Consider the following 12,223-nt stretch of genomic DNA (forward strand, 5'->3'; position numbering starts at 1 on the left):
TGTATGTATGTATGTATGTATATATATGTATATGTGTGTGTGTGTGTGTACGTATGTATGTATATGTGTGTGTGTGTGTGTGTGTGTGTGTGTGTATGTATGTATGTATGTATATATATGTGTGTGTGTGTGTGTGTGTAGGTGGTCCTGCTCTACCCTCCCTAGGCATTATCTCCACTCGCTCTCTGAGGCGTAGCAGCAGCAGCAGTGTTTCTGGTGTCAGGAAGAAGAAACGATCCCATCGCCAGCGCTCTGACCGACGCCTGACCTCCGACCGACGCCTGACCTCCGACCGACAGAACGGAGAGATCAGCACCAGCGCTTCAGGTCGAAGTCTCAGACACATGATTCCTAGCGGCAGCATGTCATCATCCGCTCTCTTTATGCTAACCCAGAATCGCTTATTGTTCAGTTTTTAGTTATGTACTATAATGATGTCGGCTAAAAAGGCTGAGTTTATCCTCAGAGTGTGTTTTCTGTGTTTTCCAGAGGGCAGCGGTGCCACCGTACCAACGTGTATAGAGACTGAAGTGTGTGTATGTGGAGAACCTCACAGCTGGCTCGTTCCCTCCATGCTCTCCCCACCTGAGTCTCTCCTGATCTGCTGCATACGCAGAGGAAACTACGTGGAGGCCCATCAGGTTCCCCACCCCCCGTTCTCTCTGCTGCAGCACCGTGTAGAACACGACTGTAGGAAGTGAACCGTTTTGTTCAATACCACAATATGTGTGTGTGTTTGTAGGTGATGCTGATGTTCGGGCTGGAGGACGCCCCGTGCTCTGGGGAGCTTCTCTTCATGGAGCGCTACCATGAGGTTTTGTCTGAGCTCGCTCAGGTTGAGCAGAAGATCGAGAGCCAGTCCCTTTCTTCGTTATGCTCGTCCACTGAGAGTCTGGGGTCAGTCGGGGTGACGGGACCGGGACGGAGCCGCCTGGGCAGCAGCAGCAGATCCACTCTGCAGAGCATTGGCAGTGCAGCAGCAGCAGGTACACATGCAATTGTGATTAAACAGCTTTTAAAGTGTACGGTTTGACGCTTCATAACTCTGACACACTTGGACTCTCCTTCAGGCATGGCGTTCTACTCCATCTCCGACGTGGCCGATCGCCTCCTGAGCTCACCGTCTCGCCCTCTAGCCTGCTTGGAGGAGAATTATTGGCTCTCTCACCCTCTCGCTGACCCCTCAGACCCCCTGCGACCCCTGCTGGAGGAGCTGAGTCCGGCCGCCATGGCCGCATTTGATCTGGTGTGCTGCCAGTGCCAACTGTGGAAGAGCTCACGGCAGCTTCTGGAGACGGCTGAGCGGAGACTGCACACGTCTCTGGAGAGTCGAGGTGTGTGTGTGTGTGTGTGTGTGTGTGTGTGTGCGCATGCCATGAGCGACCGATGTCACAGAAGCCACGCCTCCTTTACTAAATGAACAGCACATAGGCCACATCTGTCTCAAAATGAGGTCACACGTCCTTCATGTTTCTTCAAGCCATAGACTTGTCTCTTGTCTCTGTCTCCACCCACAGGCATTACACTGGAGCGAGATCTTCGTCATCCTGAAGGTATTCAGGGTTTTCCTTCTGTACTGCAGCAGATCAGTAAAATACTGAACAGAACATCGAGCAGCAAAGGGCCACCAACATCAGGTACACAAAGCACTCGGGTTGTGTTACTGCTTTGTTGTTAAAGTGTAACTGACCCATGTGGGATGACGAGTGACGTGATGCACGTCGATTTCTCTCGCTTTCTCTGTAAAAAGACGAGGGTGGAGTCGTGCCTCCGTTCGGCTGTAGCGCTCAGGAAGTCCTCCTCTGTACTCACACGTCTCTCACGGAGGACGCCATCGCATCCCGGCTCACGCTCGATCAGCGCCTCGAGGTCACGCTGCAGACTCTGACTTCCGCCATCGACATGGCCGGTAATTTACAGCGTCGCAGTAAAGCTTCCCCTACAATGTCTTTTTCATTAGAATATAATTAGAGATGTATATTTTTGCCAAGCCTGAGACTTGGATTAAGATCAGAACACGATATACTAATATAAACTAATCAGACAGAGAGATCCTGTAGGAGAAAATGACTTGTGTTGTAATCCTAAGACATGCATCTGTCTGCTCGTCCTCGGTAGGTGAGAGTCAGTCAGCCAGCTCTGTCCTGGCATCTCTGTCGGAACAGGCGGGTCTGAAGCAGCCCGAGCTCGACTCTCACCCGGTGCGCTCGGCTATGAAACAGCTGCTGCGCTCGCTGGACCAGCTGTGCCCTTACGAGCCGGACGGCGCCACGTCTAGGCCAGACTACATGCGTAGCTTCTTGGATTATATTAACATGCTGGCGTCGGTGCTGGTGCGCAGCCTGGGCTCCGAAGGTCTGTGTTTGTATACAGAAATTAAAAAGGTCTTGACAGGATGAGGACATTATATTTACCAGCTGTGTGTGTGTGTGTGTGTGTGTGTGTGTGTGTTTAGATCAGAGTGCTGCAGTAAAATTGGGGAATCCTCTGCTCGTACTGCTGCAGTCACCTCATCAGCTCCTCTCACACCTGCTGTTCGACAGACAGGTCACACCTGACAGGTACATCCCATTTCATCAACTAACAAAAAACTCTGTTACTCGTACAACATTATGTAGGATAAAAAGCATACGAATAAGACGAGTGTGAGTCTTAATATTATGGTGTGTGTGTGTGTGTGTGTGTTTAGGTTACTGTCTCTTCTGCATCAGGAGGGTCTGCATGTAAACATCCAGCAGGTCATAGTGCAGCGCTGCTGTGATCCGCTCCCTCTCTGCATCTCTCCATCCATGAAAGGTGCAGGAACTGATGGAGGAACTTTCTCTCTATCCAGCATCACTTCTCTCCTCCATCAGCACGCTCAGGAGCGAACTCTTCTCTTTGACCTTTCTGAACCGCCCACGGTCTCTGAACCGAGCTCGGAATCTGAGGCGTCGGTTGAAACCAGCATCTCCGCTAATCTCTCCACCTCGCCTCCATCTCCATCTTCGTCCTCATCCTCGTCTTCATCTTCATCAACATCATCCTCTGCTTCTTCTTTCCTCCTCACACCCTCTGCTCTGTTGTTCCTGAAATCCCGTTCTCCTCTGGTCGCCGTCCTGGCGTTGCTCGCCGTGAGTCGGGTGGAGATCGCCCGTGTGGCCTCCTCTGCGTGGCCTGGACTACCTTCGTATTTCCGAAGCACTTCACGTAAAGAAGCTCCGCTAGACATGGAGCAGATCTCCAAAGAGGCTGAAGCTTTGCTCATGTCCTTCCCTATCCTCAAGGCCTTCCTGGTGGACATGGCGGTGCCCTTGCTGGGGTCGTCTCCGGATTCCGAGGACGGCGTAGGAGCATCTCTGAGCAGGAAGTCAGGAACATTGGCCGTGCTCTTCTCCGGGTCTCAGGATGGATCGGGTCAGACTTCGGTGGCTGAAGCTTTCCAGCAGGCTTTGAGTACCAGAGACCTGAACCGAGCTCTGAGTCTGCTGGAGCTCTATGCACAAAACTGCAGCCAGAAGGGGGCGCTACGGGACAGACTGCTTGCGTGTAACACCCTGGAGGGTACGGGCTTATATCTCTTCACTCACCGTTCAGGACAGTGTTAGATCTAACGACAGGCATCTCAGATGCAGCGGAGCAAGTTGTCTGTATTTAAACATTAGCATAATGCGTTGTGTCGCAGCCAGTTGGCTGAAGGATATGTACTTAATATGAGTAAAATTCTGCTCTGTATGAACCTGACAGGTGTAATTACTGCCTCGCTACACAACAGCGGGATTCGTTTGTTGTTCGTTTTTTTAACTGACGTCGTGTGGATGTGCGATAGTTAGTGGTTTTCTGTTATTTCTGTTATTTGTTGAAAATTAGGGCTAAATTTGAGATATGAGAATTCGTTACATGATGCATATGATATGAGTATTATGTAATCTTCTGGTGTGTGTGTGTGTGTGTGTGTGTGTGCGTAGTAGACTGTGGTAACGAGCAGCTGTTCCGTGTGAAGGACTGGGAGCTGCGAGCCCATGTGGTGCTGCAGGGTTTGGAACGATGGCCTCTTGACCGCTGCCTGGAGCTGCTACAGTTCTGCCTCAGTGACTCGAACCCAGATCACACTCTCACAGCGCAGCTGCGGCAGAAAAAACAAGAACTTGACATGTACAACAGGGTGTGTGTGTGTGTTTGTGTGTGTGTGTGTGTGTGTGTGTGTGGCTCATAATAAGATGATGTCGTCTTTGTTTAAGTAGACATGAAAGAGGCATTTCTAACACGCGTGTGTGTGTGTGTGTGTGTGTGTGTGTGTGTGTGTGTGTGTGTGCGTGTTGTGTAGATGCTGAATCTTGAGCCTGGACTGGAGTGGCAAACCTGGAAGGAGTTGAAGGAGGAGTCGAGCAGAAACCCTGAGTCCATGTTCTCCCTGTTGCTGCAGACACGGGTCAGTCTAATCATCAGTTTATTTCAGCTCTGTGCCGAGGTGAGATGGCCTGTGCTGATTGTACTGATTCAGATTAATTTGGTGTGTGTGTGTGTGTGTGTGTGTGTGTGTGTGTGTCCAGGAGTTTGATTTGTGTGCTCAGTGGGTGCAGCTGTATCCTGTATCAGAACAATCTAGACTGCAGCTCCAGACTGAACACCTGCTCTATCTGCTGGAGAACGGACAAACCGAAGCAGCCTTCCAGGTACTACAGAGGACACAAACGTCACATAAATGTCCTGACCCAAACATCTGAGGCAGAACGTTATCTATAATCTGGGTTATTCATAAAATGCTGTAATATACGTACTTCCTCTTTCCCTGGCTCTAGCTCCTGGAAAGCCTCTCTGATTCGCTGGAGGTTAGCGAGCGTGCACTAGATCAGAGGCCTGGATTGTCTGCCTGTCACTTCCTGTCTGATTACCTCACGCTGCACTTTCAGAGCCGTATGACGCCGGCACGTCGACGCCACATACACGCTCTGCACCTGGGCTCTAAGGTGCGTGTACATGTTTACACATGATGTGTGGCACTAATCTGCACAGCTGGGATTAACACAGCGATCGTGGTGTTGTATTTCCTCACTCGGCTTCCCCAGGTGTTGCTGACTCTTCCGGAAGCTTCTCGTCAGACCTACTTCCAGCTGCTGGCAGACCCTCTGCTCATGCTGGAGCAGCTGCTGATGAACCTGAAGGTGGACTGGGTGTCGGTCGCCATCTCCACCCTCCGGAACCTTCTACCAGCTCAGGAAGCAGGAATCACCAACCTGGACATCGACACGCTGCTGGCAGATTACGCAAAGAAAGCCCTGGACTTCCCTTATGCCCCCCGAGAGTGGACACGCAGCGGTGAGGGCAAAAACTTTGCAGACGTGATGTATAATAGTCCGATAAACCGTATGTTCCACTTCAGCTATGGAGTTATTGCGAAATCTGGTCTCTTAATTAATTGATTTATTTCTGCTCCGCTTTAGACTCGGTGATCAGCTTACAGGATGCGCTGCTGCAGTGTCCCGTACAGGAAAGTGCACCGCCGTCTTCACCCAGCCGCACGCCGCCTCCATCATCAGGTCTGCTGTATGATATTTGCCTTTATCTATTGACCCCTAAATACATAAACTGGTAAATGTCACTTATTTCTTATAAGTGACTATTGTGGCGATCAACTGTTAACGATCATCACCAAGGGGCGTGGTCTGTTGCCATGGTGATCTGTTGCCGTGGTCTGTTGCCAATGTGAACCGTCACATGTGACTTCATCTTATTTTTTTAATCGGTCCTCCGTCTAGCTGGCACTCCTATGCATACACCATCAAGCTCCGCCCCTGACCAAGAGAGAGGCTCGAGTGGGAAGAAGCCACGCCCCTCATCCATGTTCACTCCTCCAGAGAAAACGCCAGAGCGTAAAGACTGGATTCCTGACCACCAGAGACACATCTGCATGGTCTGTCAGAGAGAGAGATTCACTATGGTGAGGCAGAAGGTCTGATCTTTACTTCAGCAGATTGTGTGTGCTGCAGAAACACGTCACAGGGGAGCAGAGTGAAGCCATTAAACGCAGATCTGCTCGTTTTCTCTGTCAGTTTAACCGGCGGCATCACTGCAGACGCTGCGGCCGTTTGGTGTGTCACGCCTGCTCCAGCAGGAAGATGGTGGTGGAGGTGAATGAGGAACCAGTGAGAGTGTGTGACCAGTGCTACAGCTTCTTCCACACAGCGTAAGAACACACACACACACTCGTACACACACACACACACACACACACACACACACACACACATTGTTCAATCTAAAGGGTGCTACATGTAGATAATATTCTCACACACTTTTTGTTTTTTGCAGTTCAGATGAAGAGCTGGAGCAGGCAGAAGGTATCACTTTCAGTCCAAAATCTTTCACCGTACCGACACTTTTCATCCGTCTCGTGTTTCCTTTCATCCTTTCCTTTTTTTTGTCTCCGTTATTATAAAAAAAAAAGAATGGCTCTTTAAATGTGTGATCAAAGGGAGATAAATTGCGTGATATGAAAAGGTCTAACATGCTTTTCGGCAGACAGTCCGGTCTCGGCTGAGGGAACGTTAGACGGTGTCCTCTGTCTCCCTGAGGTTCCTCAAAGGCAGTACAGACTCAGTCCTGATGCAACGGAGAACCAGCAAATAATCAACGAATTCTACTATGAACAGGTCTATGTCTGTCTGTCTGTCTGTCTTACTGTACTGTACTGTTCTGTCTGTCTGTCTGTCTTTCTGTACTGTACTGTCTGTCTGTACTGTTCTTTCTGTCTGTCTGTCTACTGTACTGTCTGACTGTACTGTACTGCCTGTCTTACTGTACTGTACTGTCTGTATGTCTGTACTGTACTGTCTGTCTGTCTGTCTGTCTTACTGTCTGTACTGTTCTGTCTGTCTTACTGTACTGTCTGTACTGTACTGTACTGTCTGTCTGTCTTACTGTACCGTCTGTACTGTTCTGTCTGTCTGTCTTATTGTACTGTACTGTCTGTATGTCTGTACTGTACTGTCTGTCTGTCTGTCTGTCTTACTGTCTGTACTGTACTGTCTGTCTGTCTTACTGTACTGTCTGTCTGTCTGTCTGTCTTACTGTCTGTACTGTACTGTCTGTCTGTCTTACTGTACTGTCTGTACTGTACTGTACTGTCTGTATTGTTCTGTCTGTCTGTCTGCCTGTCTTACTGTACTGTACTGTCTGTATGTCTGTACTGTACTGTCTGTCTGTCTGTCTGTCTTACTGTCTGTACTGTACTGTCTGTCTGTCTTACTGTACTGTCTTACTGTCTGTACTGTACTGTACTGTCTGTCTGTCTTACTGTACCGTCTGTACTGTTCTGTCTGTCTGTCTTACTGTACTGTACTGTCTGTATGTCTGTACTGTACTGTACTGTCTGTCTGTCTTACTGTACTGTCTGTCTGTCTGTCTGTCTTACTGTCTGTCTGTCTGTCTTACTGTACTGTCTGTACTGTACTGTACTGTCTGTATTGTTCTGTCTGTCTGTCTTACTGTACTGTCTGTACTGTCTGTCTGTCTGTACTGTTCTGTCTGTACTGTTCTGTCTGTACTGTACTGTCTGTACTGTACTGTCTGTCAGTCTACTGTACTATCTGTCTGTACTGTACTGTCTGTCTGTCTGTCTACTGTACTGTTCTGTCTGTCTGTCTGTCTACTGTACTGTTCTGTCTGTCTGTCTGTACTGTACTGTAAAGGTTTATTGTTGAACAAAATGATCTGAGCCTAAAGTAACTCTGGTCTGTTTTCTTCTGTCTCGCTCTCTCAGGCACCCAGTGCGTCCCTGTGTGTGTCCATCCTCACCCTGCACAGTGACCATGCCGCCTGCGGTCAGCAGCTGATCGATCATTGCTGCTCGATCTCACGCAAACTGACCAATCCCGAGGTGGACGCTCGTCTCCTGACTGACGTCATGCAGCAGCTCATGTTCAGTGCTAAGCTGATGTATGTTAGAGCTGGACGCAGTCACGACCTGGCTCTGTGTGACAGGTCAGAACACACACACACACACACACATACACACACACACACACACACACATCCTGCATTTCTCACAAATATCCTGATGTTTAACTTATCTTTGTTTTTACAGCTACATCAGTAAGGTGGACGTGCTGAAGATCCTGGTCAGTGCTAACTATAAGTACATCCCGTCTCTGGACGACATTTTGGAAACTTCGGCAGTGACCCGTCTGAGGAACCAGCTGCTCGAGGCTGAGTATTATCAGCTGGCTGTAGAGGTGAGGAAGGTTTATGTCGATCTTTTGGCTGTTATGGTTCCACATTTTTTGGAGTTTACATCATGTGTTGAATTCTGGCCTTTAATAGCCAAACCCCTTCAGAGTCCTCCTTCTTTTCCGTCCCCATTTCAGGTGTCCACTAAAAGTGGTCTGGACCCGAGCGGCGTGTGGCACGCGTGGGGCATGGCGCTCCTGAAGGCCGGATGTCTGAGTGCAGCTCGGGAGAAGTTCGCCCGATGCCTGAAAGCTCCAGTGGACAGAAACCAGCTTAACCTCGGGTCACGATTGCTGCAGGAGATCATCCAGCACCTGGAGTCTACCGTCAGACTCACGCCGAGCATGGTGAGGACGGAAACACCTCCACTCAGTCATCCAAGTCTGTGGAGTCAGTAACTAGTTGTCCTTGTAGTATCACCTGTAGTGATTGTAACTGCAGTTAAAGGAGACTTTTCACATGAGATACACAATTGTGGATAACGTTTTTTTCTTAAAATCCTCATTATTTAATAAATGATGTTTCAGGGGGAACTAATATTACTGTGTGCTCGTGTTTTTTTTGTTAAAGGCAGTAGACGATGACATCCTGATGTCCTTGACTGAGCTGGAGGAGACTCTGCGCGATCCTGCACCGGTGGACCGGACAGAGAGCCGGGCGCAGCGCTTTGGAAACCATCAGGAGTGTGTGTACTACCTGATAACCTACGGCACGCACCTGAGCCTCATCTCGTTCTACCTGCGTCACGACTGCCTGAAGGACGCACTCGCGTATCTGCTCAGCAAGGTAACACACACACGTTCGTCTCTAACCTTAACGTTAAAACCAGCGAGTCAAAATGCTGGGATCTTAAGCTTGTTCTTGGAGAACTTTTTGATGGAGACCGAGTGTCTGCTTGTCTTGATGCTCAGGAGTGTACAGAGGAGGTGTTTCTGGAGGGCATTCTCCAGCCGTGTTTGGAACGAGGCCGATTGGGGGTCCTGCAGGGGCTCCTGGAGACTCTGGACGCTACGTTGGAGAGCTGGGGCCGATACCTGATGTCCGCGTGCCAAATGCTCCAGCGCAAGGGTTATTACCACACGCTGTACCAACTACAGCAGTTTATGATGGTACTGAACACATGCTTACATAGAAATGACATTAATGATGTCAGTTATGTTACTGTACATTTATAAATTCTAAGGAAAATACAGGATTACATCATTTTGTAAACACGTGTGTGTTCAGGACCACGTGCGAGCGGCTATGACGTGTATCCTCTTCTTCTCGCACGGCGCTCACTCCTACGTGCAGCTGGGTGAGCAGCAGCGCTGGCTGGTCCGGGCCAAAGAGCACCTGAGGGCCTTCCTACAAGAGCAACAGAACCGCCGCAAAACCTTTTCATCTTCCTCCTTCAGGAAAAAAATGAGCTCCAGTGACGTCTCCAGGTCGGACAGCTCGAGTCTTTGATGATTATTTGTCTTTGTCTTTATATTGCGACTAACAGGAGCTGTGTTGTATTTAGACACATGAACACCATCATGCTGCAGCTGGAAGTGACACGTTTTCTGCATCGATGTGAAAGCTCCTCCTCTAGAGTCACCACAAGCCCCACCCCTACAGGCAACAGTGCTCCGCCCACTCTTTTTGGAGGAAGTCCCATGAAGGTGGATGTGGCCTGCAGGGTGAGCGGCCCATGCTTTATGTTTTTGTATAGTTTGTATAGTACAGTGAACAAAGTCAGAATGAATGACGGGTGATTCTGTCAGAGTATTGTTATTTGTCAAAGTATTGTAGTGTTTATGCACTCGTGTGTGTGTGTGTGTGTGTGTGTGTGTGTGTGTGTGTGTGTGTGTGGTCTTTCTTTAGGTGATGCTAGGAGGCAAAAATATTGAGGAAGGGTTTGGCATCGCTTATCGAGTCATACAGGTAAGACCATGTGACTCATGATTGACATCTACTGTACAGTATGATATACAGCTGAGATCAGACAATCTCTCTCTCTCTCTCTCTCTCTCTCTCTCTCTTTATCCTGTATTCAGGATTTTCAGTTAGACGCTCAGGCCGTGTACATGCGTGTTGGTCAGCGGTTGGTGTGTCTGCGTGAGTACCAGGCTGTGCGGCAGCTGCTGAAGTGTGTGAGCGAGTCCGGCAGCGCCACCAAACACGACTGCGACACCATTGTGCTGAACTGTGTCTCAGCCTCGGACAAAAACCCCGCTGACGTGAGGAAAAATCTGTAATCTATTCCTAAAGAATACTGTGGACGTGGGACAGTTTATTATTGTCCGATATTGTCTTCTAAATAAAGGTTAGGGCAGGATCCAGGAAATAGACCTCACAACAGTATGAGGACATAATTATGTCTCTTAAGCAGCTTCGGTTTGTCGTATGAAACTGAAATGTTAAACCTGTATCTTAAATTTACATTTTTAATTGTTGTTTTTTTTGTTTGTTTTATTAATAGCATAGAATTGAATATTGTACTGTTATTATACAATAATGTCATGGACCCACATGAAAGCTTCTGTTTGTTCTGTTCTCTTTAAGGCCAAGGAGTTGGAGGCTCTGATTTTAGAGTCCAAATCCACAGAGAATAAAGTAATCTTTCTTTTAATTCTTAGGTTTTCTCTTTTTTCTTAATAACACTATTTATTATAAAAACATTTTTGCATGTGTGTGTGTGTGTGTGTGTGTGTGTGTGTGTGTAGATAAAAGCGTACCTGATGTGCGGTAAGCTGAGGGCGGCGTATCTCCTGGCAGTAAAGATGGACCCTGTGAAGGCGTGTTTGCTCGTACAGGATGTTCTCCAGGCCGCTGAGGTCTCCAGCGACGCTGTCATGCAAGACATCTGCCGTCAGTGGCTCTCGGAACACCGGAAGCCGGCGTCACAGCAACGCCACGGCAACAACAGGTAGCAGGCGGCCTGATTTCTGATGGTCTGTAGCTGGAGGTGAATCACCAACGTGCCCCATGGTGTCACATGATCAGCTCATGTGACTTTAGCTCCAGATGTGAATTTAGACGTTTCTTTTTAACTTGTTGTATAGTTAATAGGAGCAGAGCTGTTAATTACAGGGTAATATGACTTTATAAAAGCCAGTACAGACCCATCATGGCATCATTAAAAACCACTCAATATTATGCACCTATCTGAAGCCAGTAGACCCGAACGGTCCAGCCAAAAATACAGTACACACAATCTCTCAAACGACTCCAGATTCAGTCATGCCAGGATCGGAGGTTGGATTCTAGAAGCTACCAGTTTATGTTCTTACAAACTGCGCACATAAATCATCATTAACCTGCTTTATAGAAAACCATTTGTACATAAAGTTTCCTGGAAAAAAAATGTGGCTAAGACTGTTTTTAGCGCTGCAATGTCTTTTTGTTCAAGTATTCAGCAGCATCCAGTATTAGCTTGGTCTTAATGTCCTACCTCAGACATGAACAGGGTGCTTCCTTATGGCTCCTTACTGACTCTGGTCTGATTGTCTGTCCAAAACCACACCTTAACTATCATGAAGTGCACTATTTAGGGAGGTTGGTAAATCATTTTATTTGTATGTGCTGGAGGAGGATTCAGACATGGGGACAGTTTGTTAGACAGCTAGCAAAGTATTTCTGACTACAGGGTAATTAAATATTCCAGCTAGCAAGCACACGAGCTAATCGAGAGGGCTTTAAGAAGTCATATGTGTGTTGTCAGAAACTTTCCAGATAAAATTACCTGCCATATTTCTGCCAGAGCTTAGCCATATTCCCAGTAGCAAACTGAACAAGCTAGCTAGCATGCGCTAACCCTTCTAGGCTGTACTAATCTGACAGGATTTGAAGTAAGGATTTTACCTAGCTAGCATAACTGACCCTGGCAGTCATAAGGGGACGCTGCAAACAGTGCAGATGTGTAAAGCACTTATTAAAGGTTCTAATGCTAACAAGGTATCTGAACATCGAATCTGTTGTATGATTAAAACGGATTGTAAACCTCCCTGAAATGATTAGCCTTGTCTTTGGAGGAGAGTTTGTCAAACTT

At 48.0% G+C, this 12,223-nt stretch overlaps 1 protein-coding gene across 3 annotated transcripts in view; it reads left to right on the forward strand.

The window, feature by feature from the left end:
• The window catches only part of zfyve26 (zinc finger, FYVE domain containing 26), an 18,668-nt gene extending 6,490 nt beyond the window's left edge, over positions 1-12,178 (forward strand). For 2 of the 3 annotated variants that reach the window (XM_027167108.2, XM_027167128.2), the window contains 30 exons: positions 142-327; positions 490-641; positions 743-986; positions 1,071-1,334; positions 1,518-1,637; positions 1,751-1,909; positions 2,119-2,355; positions 2,456-2,561; positions 2,690-3,543; positions 3,948-4,144; positions 4,307-4,411; positions 4,533-4,655; positions 4,782-4,949; positions 5,049-5,298; positions 5,424-5,519; positions 5,739-5,920; positions 6,033-6,166; positions 6,292-6,320; positions 6,502-6,632; positions 7,742-7,962; positions 8,066-8,213; positions 8,346-8,555; positions 8,779-8,994; positions 9,120-9,317; positions 9,436-9,635; positions 9,713-9,872; positions 10,057-10,116; positions 10,230-10,412; positions 10,738-10,788; positions 10,899-12,178. In XM_027167108.2, the coding sequence (XP_027022909.2) occupies positions 142-327; positions 490-641; positions 743-986; positions 1,071-1,334; positions 1,518-1,637; positions 1,751-1,909; positions 2,119-2,355; positions 2,456-2,561; positions 2,690-3,543; positions 3,948-4,144; positions 4,307-4,411; positions 4,533-4,655; positions 4,782-4,949; positions 5,049-5,298; positions 5,424-5,519; positions 5,739-5,920; positions 6,033-6,166; positions 6,292-6,320; positions 6,502-6,632; positions 7,742-7,962; positions 8,066-8,213; positions 8,346-8,555; positions 8,779-8,994; positions 9,120-9,317; positions 9,436-9,635; positions 9,713-9,872; positions 10,057-10,116; positions 10,230-10,412; positions 10,738-10,788; positions 10,899-11,105 (5,591 nt within the window). In that variant the 3' untranslated portion in view covers positions 11,106-12,178. The remainder of the gene's footprint in view (positions 1-141; positions 328-489; positions 642-742; positions 987-1,070; positions 1,335-1,517; positions 1,638-1,750; positions 1,910-2,118; positions 2,356-2,455; positions 2,562-2,689; positions 3,544-3,947; positions 4,145-4,306; positions 4,412-4,532; positions 4,656-4,781; positions 4,950-5,048; positions 5,299-5,423; positions 5,520-5,738; positions 5,921-6,032; positions 6,167-6,291; positions 6,321-6,501; positions 6,633-7,741; positions 7,963-8,065; positions 8,214-8,345; positions 8,556-8,778; positions 8,995-9,119; positions 9,318-9,435; positions 9,636-9,712; positions 9,873-10,056; positions 10,117-10,229; positions 10,413-10,737; positions 10,789-10,898) is intronic. The other variant, XM_027167118.2, reaches the window with a different exon arrangement.
• Positions 12,179-12,223: the final 45 nt, after the last annotated feature.

Source organism: Tachysurus fulvidraco, chromosome 4, assembly GCF_022655615.1.
Source record: "Tachysurus fulvidraco isolate hzauxx_2018 chromosome 4, HZAU_PFXX_2.0, whole genome shotgun sequence".
Classification (NCBI taxonomy): domain Eukaryota; kingdom Metazoa; phylum Chordata; class Actinopteri; order Siluriformes; family Bagridae; genus Tachysurus; species Tachysurus fulvidraco.